The sequence below is a fragment of the Trematomus bernacchii genome, unplaced genomic scaffold (assembly GCF_902827165.1).
Source record: "Trematomus bernacchii unplaced genomic scaffold, fTreBer1.1, whole genome shotgun sequence".
Lineage (NCBI taxonomy): Eukaryota > Metazoa > Chordata > Actinopteri > Perciformes > Nototheniidae > Trematomus > Trematomus bernacchii.
Window position 1 is genome coordinate 1,135,467 of NW_022987640.1, and position 20,360 is coordinate 1,155,826.

Sequence of the window (20,360 nt, forward strand, 5' to 3'; positions counted from 1 at the left end):
TAATAATAAGGACGATCGTCCGTTCTGTGATTCTCCAGAACACACATGTTATGATATTAGGGTCATGCAGAGTGAGATGAGATCGCTGTCCCTTTAAGAGAGAGAGAGAGTGAGCGAGCGTGTGTATGTTTCTGGAAGTGATACGAGGCAGTAGGAAAACAGAGGTCTGTGATGTATTTTGTGAAACAGAAGAACAGCTAAATAAATGCAACGGCCTCCCAAGAAGAGCTCGCCTCTCTCCAGTCATTTAAGCTGGGTTATTGAACCTGAAGCTTGTTGCTTCTGCCCTCCTCGACTACGGTCAGTCCGCCCCTTTGTAGCATATTATTTCAATGAGAGATGAGCAGATCGCCACTGGGCTTTCAACTAAAGACACAGCCACGCAAAAACTGCGGTATTTGTACAGCTCCTTATGCGTACTGCAATTTGTGAAGTGCTTTCCTCCGTGGTGAAACGATCAGCACTGCACCACGGAGGAAAGCGGCAGAAAGTCACCTGGAGTTAAAGAGAGCGGGGCTGCGTTGCGTGCACGGCTTCCTTCTGCAGGTAACGGGGAGACGCGCTCTGGCGGCGGTCTCGTTCAGGATCCGAAAATACAATTTAAATATTTTGCACACTTATTCCACTTATTCCTAGTGTGCCACTGGTTACGGTGCTGCGTGCCAATGCTGGCACGCGTGCCAGGGGTTGCCGACCCCTGCTGTAGACACTAATTAGAATAAATAAGACTAAAACAGAGAGACTAACTTATGGCAACACAAAATAAAACATGGGAGCGGTGGAGATGAGGAGGTGTCGGCGTTCTGGGGATTTACTCGGAAGGCTTCAGTAGAAGCTGCTGGGAGTCCCAGCAGCTTCTACTGAAGCCAGTCCCCAACTCCGGGGACTTCCGGCCGGGGACTCCGGGTGGCAGTATACGCCGTGAAGTTGTTTGCGGCCTGCCAGTAAACCCAAAGCAGAAGAAGACGAAGTGATGTCAGCAGCTCATTTGCGTAATCTTCCCTCAGGGAAAAGTACTCCGGTCGGTGTGAACGCGATCTGTACTAAATGCCCTGGGGTAATAAGTGCCGGGGCACTGAGTGCCGGCACTAAATACGGCAAAGTACTTGGTGTGAACGCGCCTAATGAGAACCCCAGAAAAACAACATCAGCCGTTAGCTGTTAGCACTCAGAGCTCACAGCTCCTCATATCTGTTCAGAAACTAGACACAAGTTAAACAAGTACACACCACAGACTGTCTGTGTCATGGCGAGTACAGTCGCTGGTTTATTTATGTCTGTATAGGCCGTTGTTGTGAGTGTGGATGGTCGGAGCATATACTGCGTTAGCTTAGCCAATCTCCATCTAGAAAACACGCATTTTAAAAGGTGTTTCGCCTGCGTCTGTCTGCAGACTTGTCAAAGCATTAATTCATGGTTTTTACTAACCGGTATCAGTATGTTGTTACTTCGGCATCATTTTGAAATGTGTATTACAATTAAATCATGGTCAAATATGTTCATTTTGTTGTAGTTGTAGCCCCCTTGCCAGCGATTCTCTCTCTAGTTTAGCATACTCAGCCCGACTCACCCTGGTTGTTGGCCCGGAAAGAACCTCGATTTTATGGAGCCAGAAAAACTGTGAAATAGTACCCGCTAGCCGGTACCACGCTAAGTGGAAATGCAACCAAAAACGGGCCCCGCACGGCTCGGCACGCTTAAAGCGAGCTCTGCGCTGTAGTGGAAATGCGCCTTAAGTTATCTCAGTGGGTTTCAAAGGGAATGGTCATACACAGGGGTTAAATTGTGCCGGGGCTGTCCGGGGCTAAGCCCCGGCACATAGGACGATGCTCTGACGTCATCACCCTCGCACATTTGTATAAAAAAAACTATATGTCAAAACTTTTGTCGTTCTTAATATAGACTATATTTAGGGTCGATATGTGTTGATTTTACTTTAAAATAGCAGATCTCAGTGACCGGATATAGTTTTTCGGCTTAGTGAACGTGTCTCTGCTCCGATCAGGAGCTGCAGCCCGCAGCAGCGCCCCCGCCCCCCCCCCCTCCACACAGAGCCCCCCCACATATGCATTACTAAAAACAAAGAATGCAGACTAGGTAAGATACAGATAGGAGAGAGGAGTTTATAAAATATGTGTTATTGGTTGTGAGCATATTCTAATGGTTTTTTGATTATTGAAATAGCTATACAGTTCTGTTTCATGAGTGTTGAGAGCTGTATCCATACATCGGGAAAATGTTTAATTACGGAGGACCCCCTGTTTTGTGTCCCCCCCACTTCTCAAACCAAAGTTACACCCTTGGACACACAGCTGCTGCCCAGCCGCAGCTGTGTGTCCAAGGGTGTAACTTTCGTCAACGATAATGCATGTTCATTTCGTTACAGTTATTGTTTACTGCCGTCGGTGCCGTCTCGTCATTGTCTCGTTTTAGTCATGGAAAAAAAGGTCGTTGACGAATATATTTTGTCATAGTTTTAGTCAACGAAATTAACACTACACAGATGCCTATTTATATATTTATTTATTTAATTATGAATTTTGAATGTCCATGTTTGTACTAGTGTTTTCCTTCTTAAAATGTTTTTGAAATATTTTGAGATTTGGTTGAGCAGGGTGTACTTGTACTTTTTACTAGTCCTTTTATTAGAGATGTGTCTGTTGTTTGTGTTCTTAGTGTCAGGATGGATCCCTTGTCTTTTCCTCTGCAAACAAAATCTACCTACGGGTACAAATAAATAACCTGAATTAAAGGTACAAATAAATAACCTGAATTAAAGGTACAAATAAATAACCTGAATTAAACCTGAATTAAACCTGAATTAATAAGAAATGAGAATGTTTATTTAGTATAGCACTTTTCATAGCACAAGATCACAAAGTGCTTGACAGGAATACAAATGATTCAAATAAGATCATAAAAATAGTTTTAAAAGAAAAGAAAACAACCTTAAAAACACACAAACACTAAAAACCACTAAACAAATATATGTTTACGATCTCTGTTTTTTTTATAGAGTGATCCAAATGCATGTTGATGCCGTCTACTTGGTTCCAAAGATGGTGCGCATTGTCTCCTGTGTATAAAAGAAAGACACACATGAACTAAAATATACAATACTATATTTCTGATGAATGTATAATGTGTAAACGTACTCCCTCAGAGTCAGTGTCCTCTCTCAGGTAGGAGACTTTATGTCTGCTGTAAAGATCTTTTTTCCTCAGGCACGTCAACAGAAACCAGTCAGCAACCAGAGGAACCTGCAGGAGAAACTCACTCTATCATCGAGTCAAACAAGAGAAATGTAATATCAAATGAAGGAGTACTTACCAAACTGAGGAAGGTCAACGCTGCACCCAAGTTCACTACAGTGGGGACTACTCCAAACTTTCCTGCCTGCAAGAGAAATAATACATGATGAATGATAAATACAAGTAAATAGTAAATACATAATAAATTATAAATAATAAATAATAAAAAAAAAAAAAAAAAAGATAGTAAATAGTAAATAGTAAATAATAAATAATAAATAATAAATAATAAATAATAAATAATAAATAATAAATAGTCAATAATAAATAATAATAAATAATACATAATAAATAAATGATAAATAATAAATAATAAATAATAAATAATAAACAATAGTAAATAGTACATAATAACTAATAAATGATAAATAATAATAAATATTAAATAATAAATAATAATAAATAATAAATAGTAAATAATAACTAATAAATGATAAATAAATGATAAATAATACATAATAATAAATAACAAATAGTCAATAATGAATAATAAATGATAAATAATACATAATAAATAATAAATAATAAAAAATAGTAAATAATAACTAATAAAGGATAAATAATAATAAATAATAATAAATAATAAATAGTAAATAATAAATAATAAATGATAAATAATAATAAATAATAATAAATAATAAATAATAATAAATAGTCAATAATAAATAATAAATGATAAATAATACATAATAAATAATAATAAATAATAAATAATAAATAATAAATAATCAATAATAAATACTACATAATACATAATACAAAATAAATAATATGAAATAAATAATAAATACTAAATAATATTTCATGTTTTGTTCTGGCCTCACAGTTCCAAATACGATGACATCAAACCGGATCCCGTAAGCTTTGAATAAGGTTCGAAATTCCTCTCCTCCTTGGTCCATGTAGTATTTAGCAAACCTATTAAACAATACAAAAAATAAAATTAAAAAAACGTAAAAATGTAAGAATAAAAAAATAAAAAAAATAAGTCAATATACTGTACACGTAAACATGTAAAATAATAAAGTATAACAAATAAAGTTAAATGAAAACTGTACAGTAGAATGAAATATGCGTAGTTTAAACAGGTCTATGTGAAGACTCTTCTCAGGAGTTTTATGGTCTTATTTGTTGAAAAGTTTGACCTGAAGTTGTATCCAGGAGCCACGTCATTGTTTGGGATTCTGCTGTCCAGCCTGCGGAAGCTGTATTTGGGGGAACATTTCCTGGCCCACCAGTCCAGATCGCAGCTCCAGTCGATGATAATACCCAGGATACCGCCCTTAAAAAATAACATTAAAGGTTTTCTATTATACTGTTTTTAATCAATATATTACAGGTCTCAGATATATACAGAACCTGTCTCTGATTGGCTGAAACACCAAACAGATCATTGCAGCATCCCATAATCCCCTCTGTTTCAGCCCTGTTTCAAAAGTGCTGATTCTGTGTCTGTTACTTTAGATGAAAATAAGGAGCCCCTCCCCACGCCCCTCTGAGAGATATTTGGTTACAAAGAACACAATGGTGCTCTAGGAGGAGATTCAGGTGATAAGGTGTGGGGGGGGGGGGTTACCTTGGTTGGTGATTGGCTAATGGTTACACAAGCCAACACATCGTTATGACATCATAAAGTGGCCAAAGTCTGATCAGCTCATTTTCAGACAGGTTTTTATATAAATGGATCAGGACAAAAAGAGAGAGAATCTTTTTTCCTGAAACTTTCAGAATCTCTTTACACAGAGGGGACACATGTTGATGTAGAAGAGACATGATGAAGTGGATTTTGCATAATAGGTGACCTTTAAATATAAACTGAATAATTATCTATCTGTGTGTAAGTACCAATCAGTGCAATCAAAGACTGTGGGCGTCCCCTTACGGTACGTCCACACGGCAGCGTGCGTTGAAGCTTGCCGGTGGGCATGTCTAGCGTACAACCAATCACATTAATCTCCCGCCCCGGACACACAAGCACGCGGTTTGATTGGCTAGAGCTTGTACTGGCTTATGATTTGATTGGCTGGCGCTTCCGTCGACGCTTGAAAAGTTGAACTTTCGGAGCAACGGAGGCAAAGCGACGCGACGGAACCACAATGCAGTTCGGCAAAGCGTGATGTCACCCCATTCAAAGTGAATGGGAAGCGTCTCCGTTGAAGCAACGCACACTGCCGTGTGGACGGGCCGTTAGACAGATAGATAGGTATATTTATACCACTGTCTGTACAGATATGTAGTATATATAAGTGTTTTTATACTTTTAATCTGATCTATACTGTATACACTGTATTACCACAGTATTATATACCTGACCTAATACTGTACTTTATACCTAACTGCATATATTGTTAATATCTCACTGTTTATACCTATAATATATTCTCTAATCTCATGCTCTTATATGTAAATTAATACTTACTTCTGTGAAATGTGTACATTATTTGAGTGGAGTTTTATAAAAGCCCAGTTAGTCTTCATGCACTTCATATAATTTGTTATCTTGGCGTATTTTAATTTGTCGCAAATAAACTCAAAAACCTAAAATCGAATCCAGTTTTATTCACTGAGCCTCTCTAGAAACCATTTTAAGGCCCTGCTATCACTTTAAAATCCTCTGCTGAAGACAGATACAACATTTTAATCGCCCTTACAACTGGAATTAAAGGGAAATAACTCAAAGAAAGTAAGGAGAAGTAAATTGGACTTTACATTTGTAATTCTCATACCTTCACAGCCATGTCCTGGAAGTCCTCCCCGGCCTCCGACACGATGTTTTTGAGGCGAAAGATGGGGCAGTCAGGGTCTGAGGATCGATTAAACTCACAGCTGCGCAGGTATGAGGAGTTAATATGAGGCGCTATGTTTCTTCTGAGGGAAGAAAACACATTATATTAACATCAACATCAACATAATGGCACACAGTAATACAGTGTTGGGGAACAATGGACAACATGTAATCAAGCTAGTATAGTTTAAAGTGGACCTATCATGCTATATTTGAATAATATAGTGTAGGACCATACCTATATAAGGCATATTTATACTTTTTTTTTTTCAAAATACCAAACAGATCATGCATTTTAGCCATGCCTCATTTTGCTCAATTTGAAAAATGTTAGCTCTGTTTTTGCAAGGGCAGATTCAGTGAGAACAGCACCATCTAGAGGCCTGGCATATGTACTACAGCGTCTCCAGCGCTTTCGAACGGCAATGGCCGTGACTGTCTCCTACTGATTGGTGGAGTTGGCCCAATAGCCGTAGCGCCACTGTCCTGACGTCAGGACAGTGTTCAAATCTGGATCAGTTTTTATCAGATCCGTTGCAGCCCCTTTTTTAGAGATTTGGGTATGGAGGAAAATAGAGAGGGTTGTGTTTTCTGACGCTTGGTGAGTTCCCTGGAACACCGGGGACACATATTCATGTATAAAAGACGTACAAAAGTGCATTTTGCATGATAGGTCCCCTTTAAAGTAGGGCTGCTCAATTAATCGTATTTTAATCGCAATTACGATTATGGCTTGCAACGATTACGAAAACAACATAATCGAAATAAAACGATTATGTTTTTATTATTATTATTATTTTTATTTTTTGGTTTTTCAGTTGAATTATACTTAAAGTTCAGGGTAATCAACTGTTAAAAACATACTGTTCACATTTTTTTTCTCCAATAAATTGATGTTTTCAAAGTAAATGGATAATCGTTTTTAATAATCGTGATATCAATTATTGACCCAAATAATCGAGATTATGATTTTTGCCATAATCGAGCAGCCCTAGTTTAAAGGGGCCATATTGTGTTGTTTTGGGGGTTTTCCTTTCCTGTAGTGTGTTCTATAGGTTTTAGTGCATGTAAATGGTCTGCAAAGGCTAAAATCCCTGTGTTCCCTCCATTGGACTTGTTTGTTTACTTCCTGAACATAGTGACAACTTTTATTAACTTATAACAGTTTTCAGATTACTTAATAAAAAAAACGTATATTTGAGAATTTACAGCGATGTTTGTCTACTCCCGTGACATCACTACATAACACTCACTCCTATTGGCTAGCGCTAAGGGGCGGGACATCTCTAAGCGGTTGACCAATCACAACAGAGCCGGCCAGCTAACCAATCAGAGCAGACTGGGCTCTGGTTTCAGACAGAGGGTGAAAAGAGGTGCTGCAGCACAGGCAGTATGAGAAAAATAAAGAGCTTTTTGAACATTAAAGCATGGAGACATGTCCCAGTAGAGACACTACATACTAATATACACCTGAACATCAGCAGGAGAGGACTCTTTAAAGTAGAGACACTACATACTGATATACACCTGAACATCAGCAGGAGAGGACTCTTTAAAGTAGAGACACTACATACTGATATACACCTGAACATCAGCAGGAGAGGACTCTTTAAAGTAGAGACACTGCATACTGATATACACCTGAACATCAGCAGGAGAGGACTCTTTAAAGTAGAGACACTACATACTGATATACACCTGAACATCAGCAGGAGAGGACTCTTTAAAGTAGAGACACTACATACTGATATACACCTGAACATCAGCAGGAGAGGACTCTTTAAAGTAGAGACACTACATACTGATATACACCTGAATATCAGCAGGAGAGGACTCTTTAAAGTAGAGACACTACATACTGATATACACCTGAACATCAGCAGGAGAGGACTCTTTAAAGTAGAGACACTACATACTGATATACACCTGAACATCAGCAGGAGAGGACTCTTTAAAGTAGAGACACTACATACAAATATGAACATGAACATAATAGGACCCCTTTAAATATATTTTTGCAGCAACTACACACATACAGTAGTCATTATTCTGTCATTTGTAGTGGTAAACAGTAGCTATAGCTGTATCATTTGAGGAACTCTTTTGTAATTTTAGGTATATAAATGTAATTATTGGTGCAGTAAGATTGCTGCGTCTTTTGCTAAAGTACAATTTCGAAAGCAGCTTTTAAAATAGTGTTCCAAAAATGTAAGATATAAACGTATGTTTGCATTTCATGTTCAGATAAAAAACTCAAATACTGACCTGTAGAAGTTGAACTTTGGGTACGTGATGCTGTTTTTGATCAACACGGTGAAGTTCTCTGCTGAATCCAGCAAAGCATGACTGAGGGAATAAAAACATGTCAATACATTATACATTAATAAACATACAGTAATACTGCATTCATTATCGACATTATACTACTATAAATACTATTAAACTGCATGTATAATCTACATTATATTACTAAAACGCTGCATGTGTAATCTTTATCATACTATAATAAATACAATTACACTTAATGTCAAATCAACATTAAACAATAAAAAACACTACAACACTGCATGAATAACCTATACTATAATACTACAACACTGCATCTGAAGTCTAAACTATACTGATATAATAATCAATATTGTACTTTATTATAAATACTATGCATGTATTCGTACTCAGGCAGATGAGAGTCTATCTCCAGAGGACACCAGGAGATCACCTCACAGGTTTTTACAGTCGTAGAAAAGTTCTCACACAGACCGGTCTGAATGCCTGAGGAGAGAAGTATAATGTCAGGCTATATTATTATTAATTAAATTCAGTTATACATAATCATCTAAAGCCACCAAGTGAGGTCCAATGGTGGAAGAAGTATTACCTAAGTGAAAGTACGGAAGTATAAAAGAAAATGTGCTTAAAGGGGACCTATCATGCAAAATGCACTTTTGTACGTCTTTTATACATGAATATGTGTCCCCGGTGTTCCAGGGAACTCACCAAGTGTCAGAAAACACAACCCTCTCTATTTTCCTCCATACCCAAATCTCTAAAAAAGGGGCTGCAACGGATCTGATAAAAACTGATCCAGATTTGAACACTGTCCTGACGTCAGGACGGTGGCGCTACGGCTATTGGGCCAACTCCACCAATCAGGAGGAGACCGCCACGGCATTGCCGTTCGAAAGCGCTGGAGACGTTGTAGTACATATGCCAGGCCTGTAGATGGTGCTGTTCTCACAGAATCAGCCCTTGCTAAAACAGAGCTAAAAAATGTCAAATTGAGCAAAATGAGGCATGGTTAAAATGCATGATCTGTTTGGTATTTTGAAAAAAAAAAAGTATAAATATGCCTTATATAGGTATGGTCCTACACTATATTATTCAAATATAGCATGATAGGTCCACTTTAAAGTAAAAGCCAAATGGGCTCTTTAGTAGCTGCATCATTGTTTATTATTATATTAGATCATCATTTTTAATGCAAGTGATGCAAGTGTCCCATGGCGAGTATTTTCATACTTTTATTTGTTTGTATTTAGTTATTTACGCCCTACCGCTGCCTCGAGGATCGTTCAGTCCCTCGATGCAGTCACAATCATCCACACACACAGTGGAATGGTCTGGAAACTATGGAGAAATAATGAAGGTTAAAAGAACAAGGGGTCTCTAATTCAAAACAATAATACGATACGATACGATAATACTTTAATGGTCAGATCAAGTCTGAAATGTGTCTTGCATCACAGCAGCTCCATGTGTAACATCAACATGGACAAATATCAAGACACAATACATGAAAAACAAACAACAAACATTTAACATAACAGCACAAGAGTTTGTTGGCTTTTTGAAGCAGCTTGGGATCATAGGAGTTTCAATGTTCATTGTTCAGTATGTTTAACGTAAGCAGAGGTGGGAAGTAACTAAGTACATTTACTCAAGTACTGTACTTACTGTAAGTACCATTTTTGAGGTACTTGTACTTTATGCTACTGTGTACTTCTGCTCCACTACAATTCAGAGGTAAATGGTGTACTTTTACTCCACTACATGTATTTAATACCTTTAGTTACTTTACAGATCTGGATGAAGGATGTGAAATATAATCAAGTCTTAAATCAGACTTTAGTTCCACCTGGAGTAAATTCACAAGCTACCCTTACTCATACTACTTGTATGTAAGTACAAGACCTGAGTACTTCTACTGTTACTCAAGTACAAGATCTGAGTACTTCTACTTTTACTCAAGTACAAGACCTGAGTACTTCTACTGTTACTCAAGTACAAGATCTGAGTACTTCTACTTTTACTCAAGTACAAGATCTGAGTACTTTTACTTTTACTCAAGAACAAGATCTGAGTACTTCTACTTTTATTCAAGAACAAGATCTGAGTACTTTTACTTTTACTCAAGAACAAGATCTGAGTACTTCTACTTTTATTCAAGAACAAGATCTGAGTACTTTTACTTTTACTCAAGAACAAGATCTGAGTACTTCTACTTTTATTCAAGAACAAGATCTGAGTACTTTTACTTTTACTCAAGTACAAGATCTGAGTACTTCTACCACCTCTGTACCTAAGTCATCTAGAGAAATCGTGCAATGTATTGTCTTAAATTGGGGGGGAAAGGCCCAAGGTTGAAGGCAGATTTCTCAACTGCATTCACACAATCTCACCTAATAAATAGTTTTATACAAAAGTACATATTTTTGTTCCATTAGGGCACATTATAAAAGGAAATGTTGTATAACATCATAAAAAAACAATTTAAAAAAGATTAAAATGTCTGAGTAAGAATATAACATTTTGACTCACCAAAGGACAACGTGACCGAGTTTGACGAAAGGTCACAATCATGTTGGTTAAAACAAAGAAGGAATTTCCTCCCTGTTGGACAGAAGATCATACGTGTCAAAAATGTCTCTCTCTCACTCTCTCTCTCTCTCTCTCTCTCTCTCTCTCTCTCTCTCTCTCTCTCTCTCTCTCTCGAGCGAGCAAGCGAGCGATCTTGGGGTAACTTATCCCAAGTTGGCATGGAAATGTGGTTGAGATAATGCACGTTGGAAGGGCAGGATGGTGTCATACCAGAGGAGAGAGGGAGAGAGAGAGAGAGAGAGAGAGAGAGAGGAGAGAGAGAGAGAGAGAGAGATAGAGAGAGAGAGAGAGAGAGAGAGAGAGAGAGAGAGAGAGAGAGAGAGAGAGAGAGCAAGGCCGTGGTGGCGAAGTCATAATGGCAGCCCACTTCTCCTAACACTAGGATGGGTCAAGTGCTTCTTAATCAAGATATTGATTGTTAGGTTGAATACCTGAGGTGGAATAACATAGTCAGCCACGTCCCAGTATTTGATGCTGGAGGCGTTGGTGAAGGCGAACCCTTTCACCTTGGTGGTGACGGTGCTCACCACAGAGTCCGTCTCCTGGTACGCCTTCTGCACCAAACACACATAGCTACACACAGGGGATAACACTTTAAATAATGAAAAAACACAACAATATTAAGTTAAACGATTAGTCAGAGCTGCAATTTCTTGACTAATCAATTACAGGATAACTATTTAATAATATAGAACTTTTCATTTATATAGCACACTTTAAAACCAATCATCTCAAGGTGCTTCACATGCACTTATTGTACGTTACCGTGCATGAAAGCATCAGCTAAATGAAATTGAATGCTATATAATGTCACCTGAGTTTTTTAATTGGAACTGTATTGTAATATTATATTTAAACTGTACTATGTATTATTTTATTGACCTGTACTTAAATCTTGTTTTATAATTGTTTGTGTGATAGAGATTATGCAATGTTTTTAGTGTTTGTTCATTGTTATGTCCCTGCCTTAAGGACTGCAGATGGAAATGAGCTATTAGCTCAAATCTGGCATAATTCATCTCTTCTCTTTTCTGAGATTAATGTATTTGTATGCATGGTCCTTGTTGAAATAAATGCATAATAATAATGTAATCAATGATTAAATCCAACTTAATTTATTTAGCACTCTTCATACCCAAAAGGTAACACAAACGCTGTTACTCACCCCAGCACATACAGCACCACGAGCAGCTGAGTGAACCTGAACACAAATCCCACCGTTATGTTTGGAATAACCAGAGTTTTTGGTGTTTCATAATAAAATAAATACTGCACACAGCCCTGCCAGCCGCTCATCGCTGCAACACACACTCCAGGGAAGCACTGAGTAATGATGATAAGTGCACATAGCGGCACTTATTCAAATCGTTTCATTCAAATTATCTTTTACCTCACGTTTAACATGTAGTAGTACAGTAGGTCTAAAACGCCCTGCACATGCATGCTGATGTTCAGGTCTATATCAGTATGTAGTGTCTCTACTTTAAAGAGTCCTCTCCTGCTGATGTTCAGGTCTATATCAGTATGTAGTGTCTCTACTTTAAAGAGTCCTCTCCTGCTGATGTTCAGGTCTATATCAGTATGTAGTGTCTCTACTTTAAAGAGTCCTCTCCTGCTGATGTTCAGGTTTATATCAGTATGTAGTGTCTCTACTTTAAAGAGTCCTCTCCTGCTGATGTTCAGGTCTATATCAGTATGTAGTGTCTCTACTTTAAAGAGTCCTCTCCTGCTGATGTCCAGGTGTATATCAGTATGTAGTGTCTCTACTTTAAAGAGTCCTCTCCTGCTGATGTCCAGGTGTATATCAGTATGTAGTGTCTCTACTTTAAAGAGTCCTCTCCTGCTGATGTCCAGGTGTATATCAGTATGTAGTGTCTCTACTTTAAAGAGTCCTCTCCTGCTGATGTCCAGGTGTATATCAGTATGTAGTGTCTCTACTTTAAAGAGTCCTCTCCTGCTGATGTTCAGGTGTATATCAGTATGTAGTGTCTCTACTTTAAAGAGTCCTCTCCTGCTGATGTTCAGGTGTATATCAGTATGTAGTGTCTCTACTTTAAAGAGTCCTCTCCTGCTGATGTCCAGGTGTATATCAGTATGTAGTGTCTCTACTTTAAAGAGTCCTCTCCTGCTGATGTTCAGGTGTATATCAGTATGTAGTGTCTCTACTTTAAAGAGTCCTCTCCTGCTGATGTTCAGGTGTATATCAGTATGTAGTGTCTCTACTTTAAAGAGTCCTCTCCTGCTGATGTTCAGGTGTATATCAGTATGTAGTGTCTCTACTTTAAAGAGTCCTCTCCTGCTGATGTTCAGGTGTATATCAGTATGTAGTGTCTCTACTTTAAAGAGTCCTCTCCTGCTGATGTTCAGGTGTATATCAGTATGTAGTGTCTCTACTTTAAAGAGTCCTCTCCTGCTGATGTTCAGGTGTATATCAGTATGTAGTGTCTCTACTTTAAAGAGTCCTCTCCTGCTGATGTTCAGGTGTATATCAGTATGTAGTGTCTCTACTTTAAAGAGTCCTCTCCTGCTGATGTTCAGGTGTATATCAGTATGTAGTGTCTCTACTTTAAAGAGTCCTCTCCTGCTGATGTTCAGGTGTATATCAGTATGTAGTGTCTCTACTTTAAAGAGTCCTCTCCTGCTGATGTTCAGGTGTATATCAGTATGTAGTGTCTCTACTGGGACATGTCTCCATGCTTTAATGTTCAAAAAGCTCTTTATTTTTCTCATACTGCCTGTGCTGCAGCACCTCTTTTCACCCTCTGTCTGAAACCAGAGCCCAGTCTGCTCTGATTGGTTAGCTGGCCGGCTCTGTTATGATTGTTCAACCGCATAGAGATGTCCCGCCCCTTAGCCTATCACGTAGAATGTGTTGGAGCGCTAGCCAATAGAAACGAGAGTGTAACATAGTGATGTCAGCATGTTCCTAAAGTAAACATAGTATTTCTTTTACTTTTCATGGTGCCCACTACAACTATGAAAATCAAATCCTTCAGAAACTTCACAAATATGATTTTTGACAGTTGAATCAATGTGTACATATATTGACGGGCTAGTGAAACTTTCATTTAGCAGCACTGACTGTAACATACATATTTAAATATCACTGATGTTATAAATAAAGTTATTTATTGGTGCATGTTTTGATGTTTGATGGTCAAAAAGGACTACAACTAGTTGCCAATTCTTCACAACGGTTTGCAAATGTAACCTTGGAGCCCTGCACAATGAAGCTTTGTTAAAGCTCACCACACATTTACATGCTGCTCTCAGATACTCGCTGCAAACTCTACTGATAAAAAGCTTGAGTTTAAGAGCTACACACTGAAGAGGGGAAAACATTTGTGCTTTCCAACTTTTCTTTTACAAAAAAAGCTCCCCTTATGATGGCAGTATTTACATCTTGGATGCTCTACATTCCCATAAACACCAGTATTTGTGCATGAATGTTGGAGAATAGTGTGTCACAACATGAACCATTAATTAAGAGTCTGTTTTTATTTTATAACACAGATTGACTCCCATGATCACAGGACAGATACAATGTCACTTTGGTCTAATCGTACCTCATACTGTAGATATATAAAGTCTGTATAAAAGAACCGATTCAGTTCACATAGACACTTTGGCATCCCGTTTGTCACCGGCGTAGCTTGCCTTCAATAAAATATGTTTTTCTACCCGCCCTCTTTCAAGTTTATTTTAGTTAAATGTATTTACACAGCTAAGAGAGAAAGGCTACAGTAGACTGTATACACATTTTACACATGGATATATTTTTCATTGGACAACGTAGACACAAAGACGTGTTAATTCATCAATAAAACTCATGAAGTACAGTCAATATGTTGCGTTTCAGTGCTAATCTTTCAAGTACGACATGAAGGCATCTACAATGTATTATAAAACAGTCCAGGATGAGGAAGATACAGTGAAATGTAGACCAGGAACACTTTTTCATGCTTACATTCTCAAGTTGAACCCTTCAAGAGGAAGGGGACACTTTGGAAAAACAGCGGCCATCTTTCCCCAGAAAAACGAAAAGCCTGATTATCATGAAACTTGGTGGATGGGTGTAACATAAGCCAAGGATGACCCCATTTCATTTTGGAGAAGATCCAAATCACGGTGTGGATACTAACATTATTTTGTTAAAGGGGCCCTATTATGTGAATCATGCCTCTTTAAAGCTAGAGATTTGTGTTGCATTCATGTGATGTCGGAATAATCAGAAAAATGAATTCCTGTCTTGAAAAATGTCCGCTCTTGGAAACAGATATCAATGTATTGTTTAAGCGCACTGAGTAATAACATACAACGCATCCATGTTGGTAAGCACATTAACATCTCTTCACATGGAAGTGGGAATAAAGATGGCTTCTCAACTCAGGAAATGGAAATAACCCAGGAGCACTTGAATGCACCATTGGACTTGGTTGAGGACCGTTCTAATTGAAATGCTAATCTTGGTTTCTCACACAAAAGTAACAGACTGTATCCTCCAGCTGTGTATTTCTCAGGACTGCTCAATAACTGATAATATTCCAACTGTGGGAAAGTCTGCGTTTCAATGACTGAAAGCCTTAAACCAGGGGTCTCAAACTCAAGACACCCCTGGCCCGCGACTTCATTTTATGTGGCCCCGCAAGAGCTTGCAAAGAATATAATACGTTTATTATATGGTTACATGCCACTTTACAGAAGCAGGTTGCCCATAAACTACATGTCCCACAATGCATCTCGTTTTGTGACATGCACACTGAAGAGACTTGCAATTATTTGCCCTGGACTTCTGCTTTCAGACGTAGTTAATTGCTAAGTTATTATCCTATCCGATAATAATCCAATTCAGAGGCAATAATGTAATATAATACATTATTTTATATGTATATTATATATTTATATAGTTACAACCGGCCCTTTGAGTGCAACCTTTATGCGAATGTGGCCCGCGATGAAATTGAGTTTGACACCCCTGCCTTAAACAAAACTGCAAAAAAAAAGTTCACAAATTTGTATGAATGGTCGTAGTGGCCAAACGGTTGTACTACAGCTTCCGTGACAAATACGTTTTACCATTGACATCTGTAAATCAGTGTATCATTTTTTTGTAGCTAAATAAATTACACAGCACGATCACTTTTATAGCCCTTATTTGAAATCATTAGGGTCTGCAAGTTGTAAAAAGCGTTAAAAGCTGAATCCAGAGTTGTTTGCCCATATTTCATATTTGCCCAAAATCAAAGTCAAGGTTGCGTTCGTTCACTTTGTCGAAGCTGTTCTTCCTGTGGATCTGTTTGAAGTGTTTACGGAGAACCGGCAACAGATATGAGTATGTTCTTAAAGTCTTAAAGCGCAGAGCAATAACATACAGCTCATCTGCTTGAAAGCAACTGTTTGTAAGCACATGGACATCTCTTCACATGGAAGTTTGAAAAAAGTCTTCCCAACTCAGGAAATGGAAACATCTGAGGAGCATCTTAGCTTCTCGCATATATCATCCAGCTGTGAGTTTCTCAGGACTGTTAATTAGATTGATAATATTCCACCAGTGGGAAAGTCTATATGTAAATGACTGAAGGCATTCAACAAAAATGTCATATTTGCCCAAAATCAAAGTCAATCCCCCCGTCCTGCAGGTTGCGTTCGTTGGCGTTGTCGAAGCTGTTCTTCCCGTGGATCTGTTTCAGGTGTTTACGGAGAACAGGCTTGTGAGCGAACACCATGTCGCAGTAGTTGCATCGGTGCGGCTTGTCCCCGCTGTGCAGGTTCAGATGATCCAGCAGCGAACACTTCTGCGTGAAGGTCTTCCCGCAGATCTTACACTGGAAGGGCTTGATGCCGGCGTGAACCCTCATGTGTCGGTGCAAGTTCCCTTTCTGCGTGAAGGTCTTCCCGCACAGCAGGCACATGAACAGCTTGTGCATCTTCAGGTGGTTGGCGTAGTTCTCCAGCTGCCGGAAAACCCTGGAGCATTTGGGGCACTGGTGGTACCTGTAAGGAATAAAATCAATATATATATGTGCCGTAACTTTAAATTAATAACACTGTTTTATTCTGTAACCGGATGTTCACGACATTGTCGACACACTCGACTTCCTGTCTGGCAGACAGTGTTTGTAGCATTAGCATGTAGCTAATATTATTTTGTGTACGTGAATATAAGGAGAATGACACGTGGTGTTGCACACTAAACACACTGTCTTCAACTCTCACTTATTGACGCTGCAATACTATTATTAGGGAATGTTTAAATGATAACAGATATTAGAAGATTGTAAAACTAACATCAGAAAACGACAGGACGTGCCTTGGACCCGCCCCCGTCGACGCTAAAACAATGGGAGAAGACTACAGATGATAAATATGTGACACAAACAGGAAGTCGGTCTCTTTCTCATCCCCTGCGACATGGATTGGAGCAAGCTCAGCCGGGCTAACCTTTTGCACATTCATTGTATCATTGTATCATTGTTTTATTAAACGCTGTTAACTTGTAAATAAGCTTCCTGGACTCTTTTCAGCTAATCCTAAACTCAGTTTGTAGAAAACCCAACATACCACTGCAAGGGTTTGTCGTAGTTCCTCTGGTGGACGCTGTGCTTCTCAGCAGGAGGTGATGGAGGCGGGGGGCTCACAGGACTATGGGGGTATCCCGACACCCCGGGGGGCGCCGCAGTTTCGCTGCAACGACTGTCCACGGTGGAGTTGATGAGGGAGTGCTGGGGCTCGTGGGAGTGCAGGGCGGGAGGTGGGCTCCTGGGGAAGTGAGCGACGGAGGAGTTTTCTGCTTCGTCAGACACCGATTCTACTTTTACGATTGCGATATCAACGTCAGCCTGCTGCTTTGGACACCTGCTTAAGATCTGAGGAGGGGAATTAGGCTGTATAATCACATCATCATCATCACTATCACGATCATCTTCCTCGTCGTCCTGCTTATTCTGGTGGACAGTCCGAACCTCCTGCTCTCTCTTGGAAAACCCCTCTTCCTTCTCTCTTCTCACCTCCACTTCTACTTCCAGCTTGCGTGCAGGTTTGATAAACTTACTGAGAGCCTCAGTGCACTGCTCCACAATGTGGCCCATCTGCAGGAAGCTGGCGACGGTCAGATAATGCACCAGCTCCAGCTCGGGAAACTCCAGCTGTCCCGTGTAGCAGGAGAGCAGCAGCTGCCGGCCCACCTCCGCCTCCTGGATCATGGAGATCTGCACCTCCCTGGAGTCCTGCTGCAGGATGAACTGGTCCCTCAGGAAAGAGGATCCGGCGGCGAACACCACTTTGTGACCGGGGACCTCCAGCTGGTTGATGCGAACCGTGACGTCACAGAATCGCCTCTGGTGTCTCAGGAGGTTCATCTTCTGCAGCATCGAGTCGCCGAATGTGGCGAAGCGGAACTGCAGGATCACCTGTGTCTGAGACATCGTGGACCGAAAGCCAGAAGCAACACACGATGCACCTGTAAAAGGACAAATTCAGAAATAGTGTATATTTGATCATTTTACTTAAAAAAGGTTTTTATTTAAATATGCACTAATAAAAGTGTGTGCAAATAAAGCACATACAGTTATTAAAGATATACTGTAACTTCACACTGTACATTTTACATTTATATTTAATTTAATATGCCATCCTTGCACACTAAATGTAATTAATATCCTACTTTTATATTGTGTTAGCTGTAATTAAGCCCTTAAATTGTGTTTTATTTGTCAGATAGTTTACAGATTTTAACCTTACGGTCAACATTTATATTTTGACTTTTTTAGTTAAATTTGTTCTTCTATTGTGAGATGTTTATATTGTATAATTGTTTATTTTCTACTCTAATGATGTGTAATACTTTGTTTTACATGCTGCTGTGAGGAAAACATTTCCCAATTTGAGATTAATAAAGTATATTTTATTTGGTCAGAATCTCATCCCACCTGACCCCCTCATGGAAAACGTGAATGAGAACCAGACTTAGTTCGAAAAACGTGTGCATTTTAACAACAGCAAGCGTGTATGTTTCATAAGCTAGCTAACGTTAGTTATTCAACAGTTAAACAAATACCATTCTGTCTTAATATATCTTCGGGAGCAATTTCCACTCTTTATTTCGGTGTTTTTTAGTGGAAAACTAAAACAATGCTAATCGTATGCTAACGTTGTTAGCCTTTAGCTAACCGTTAGCTCAGGTGACTTCCTCTATTCATGCGAGTGTAAAATAGGCGATAAAAAGGAAATACAGTTAAAAAGTGTTTATATATAAAAGCCGAAATACAAATGATGATAAAACACGTTTACAAAACTATACTTCTTATAGTATTTCTCGGGTTTTTTGTCAAAAAATACATTAATAGGAAACTAATATGAAATCTAAAGGGAGTTTGGAGTGGACTGCAACAACACCATTGCTAAAATAACGTTTAATGACTGGCTTTCTTTTAGGGGAAATATGCAATCTGTGTATGAGTCTTTGTGTAACAGAAACACACAAAATAATCTTCTTTAAAGTGACTCTCAATGCCTATAGCTTAATGTAAACATAGCACCACAAATCGCCTCCATGTTTACATCCGGCCTGCTGCTCCACTCTGCAGGAATCTGAGGCATGCATGCAACACTGCGGCTAAATAACTACTTATTTAATAATGTTTTCACTTTACTGACACAGTAATAAGTGTTATGTACCTGTTTATCCTTTATAAACCAAACCGTTAAAGGTGGGTTGTCTTCGGCAGCACTCTGGCTCTCTTGCTTCCGGGATATGAAGCTGTTGCTCCGGATGTAAAACCCACTTAAAGGCCCAGTACAGAGCAAAGGTAAAGGTGTAGATTTAGTAGATTTAAATAAGCCAAATTAGGCCCACTTTTAATTGAAATCTACATATGAGAAAACTTGATCATATTAGGATTATTAGACCTACAATTTACTCTTTATAATAGAGATATTTTCTAGTTTATTTCCCAATATCCCTCTAATATGCTCTAAATGTATCTTGTGATGAAGTCTGTCTATAAGAGAAAGCTGGAAATCCAGTTATTTAAATCACTGTATATACAGTGTACAGTGTGTTTAGATATGAATGAACTGATATGTATACATAACAGTGGACTATGGTTTGATGTACCAAAAAATAGGGTTTATTCCCAGAGGTATCTCAAAAGAATTAGAATGAGAAAAAATGTAAATTACCTCTTTTAATTCTACTAATTAAAATATTTGGGACGAAAACCCTTCTTTTTTTTGTTTAGTGCTCAACACTGACATTTTCAAAGATTTTAGCAATTAGGGGTCGATACACAAATAAGAAAATAATTGAGGACTGAAAAGTCTTATACCGTTTTTAATATATTTTCCTACCTAAGAGTGTGATGCAGCTTTTTACTGGTCACAAAACA

General features: G+C 38.6%; 2 protein-coding genes across 2 annotated transcripts; both read right to left on the reverse strand.

Moving 5' to 3' along the window:
- Positions 1-2,843: 2,843 nt before the first annotated feature.
- Positions 2,844-12,285, reverse strand: p2rx4b (purinergic receptor P2X, ligand-gated ion channel, 4b). Its single transcript, XM_034133228.1, has 12 exons — positions 12,140-12,285; positions 11,406-11,547; positions 10,915-10,986; positions 9,651-9,723; positions 8,772-8,868; positions 8,362-8,442; positions 6,038-6,179; positions 4,457-4,593; positions 4,136-4,229; positions 3,331-3,396; positions 3,156-3,260; positions 2,844-3,076 (listed from the first exon to the last, which is right to left on the reverse strand). The coding sequence occupies exons 1-12, from the start codon at positions 12,268-12,270 to the stop codon at positions 3,044-3,046; spliced, it is 1,173 nt and encodes a 390-aa protein (XP_033989119.1). The 5' UTR covers positions 12,271-12,285; the 3' UTR covers positions 2,844-3,043.
- A 3,609-nt stretch (positions 12,286-15,894) lies between these two features.
- On the reverse strand, positions 15,895-20,108 carry zbtb26 (zinc finger and BTB domain containing 26). The gene is made up of 3 exons (XM_034133179.1): positions 19,651-20,108; positions 17,536-18,433; positions 15,895-16,968 (listed from the first exon to the last, which is right to left on the reverse strand). The coding sequence occupies exons 2-3, from the start codon at positions 18,396-18,398 to the stop codon at positions 16,572-16,574; spliced, it is 1,260 nt and encodes a 419-aa protein (XP_033989070.1). The 5' UTR covers positions 18,399-18,433; positions 19,651-20,108; the 3' UTR covers positions 15,895-16,571.
- Positions 20,109-20,360: the final 252 nt, after the last annotated feature.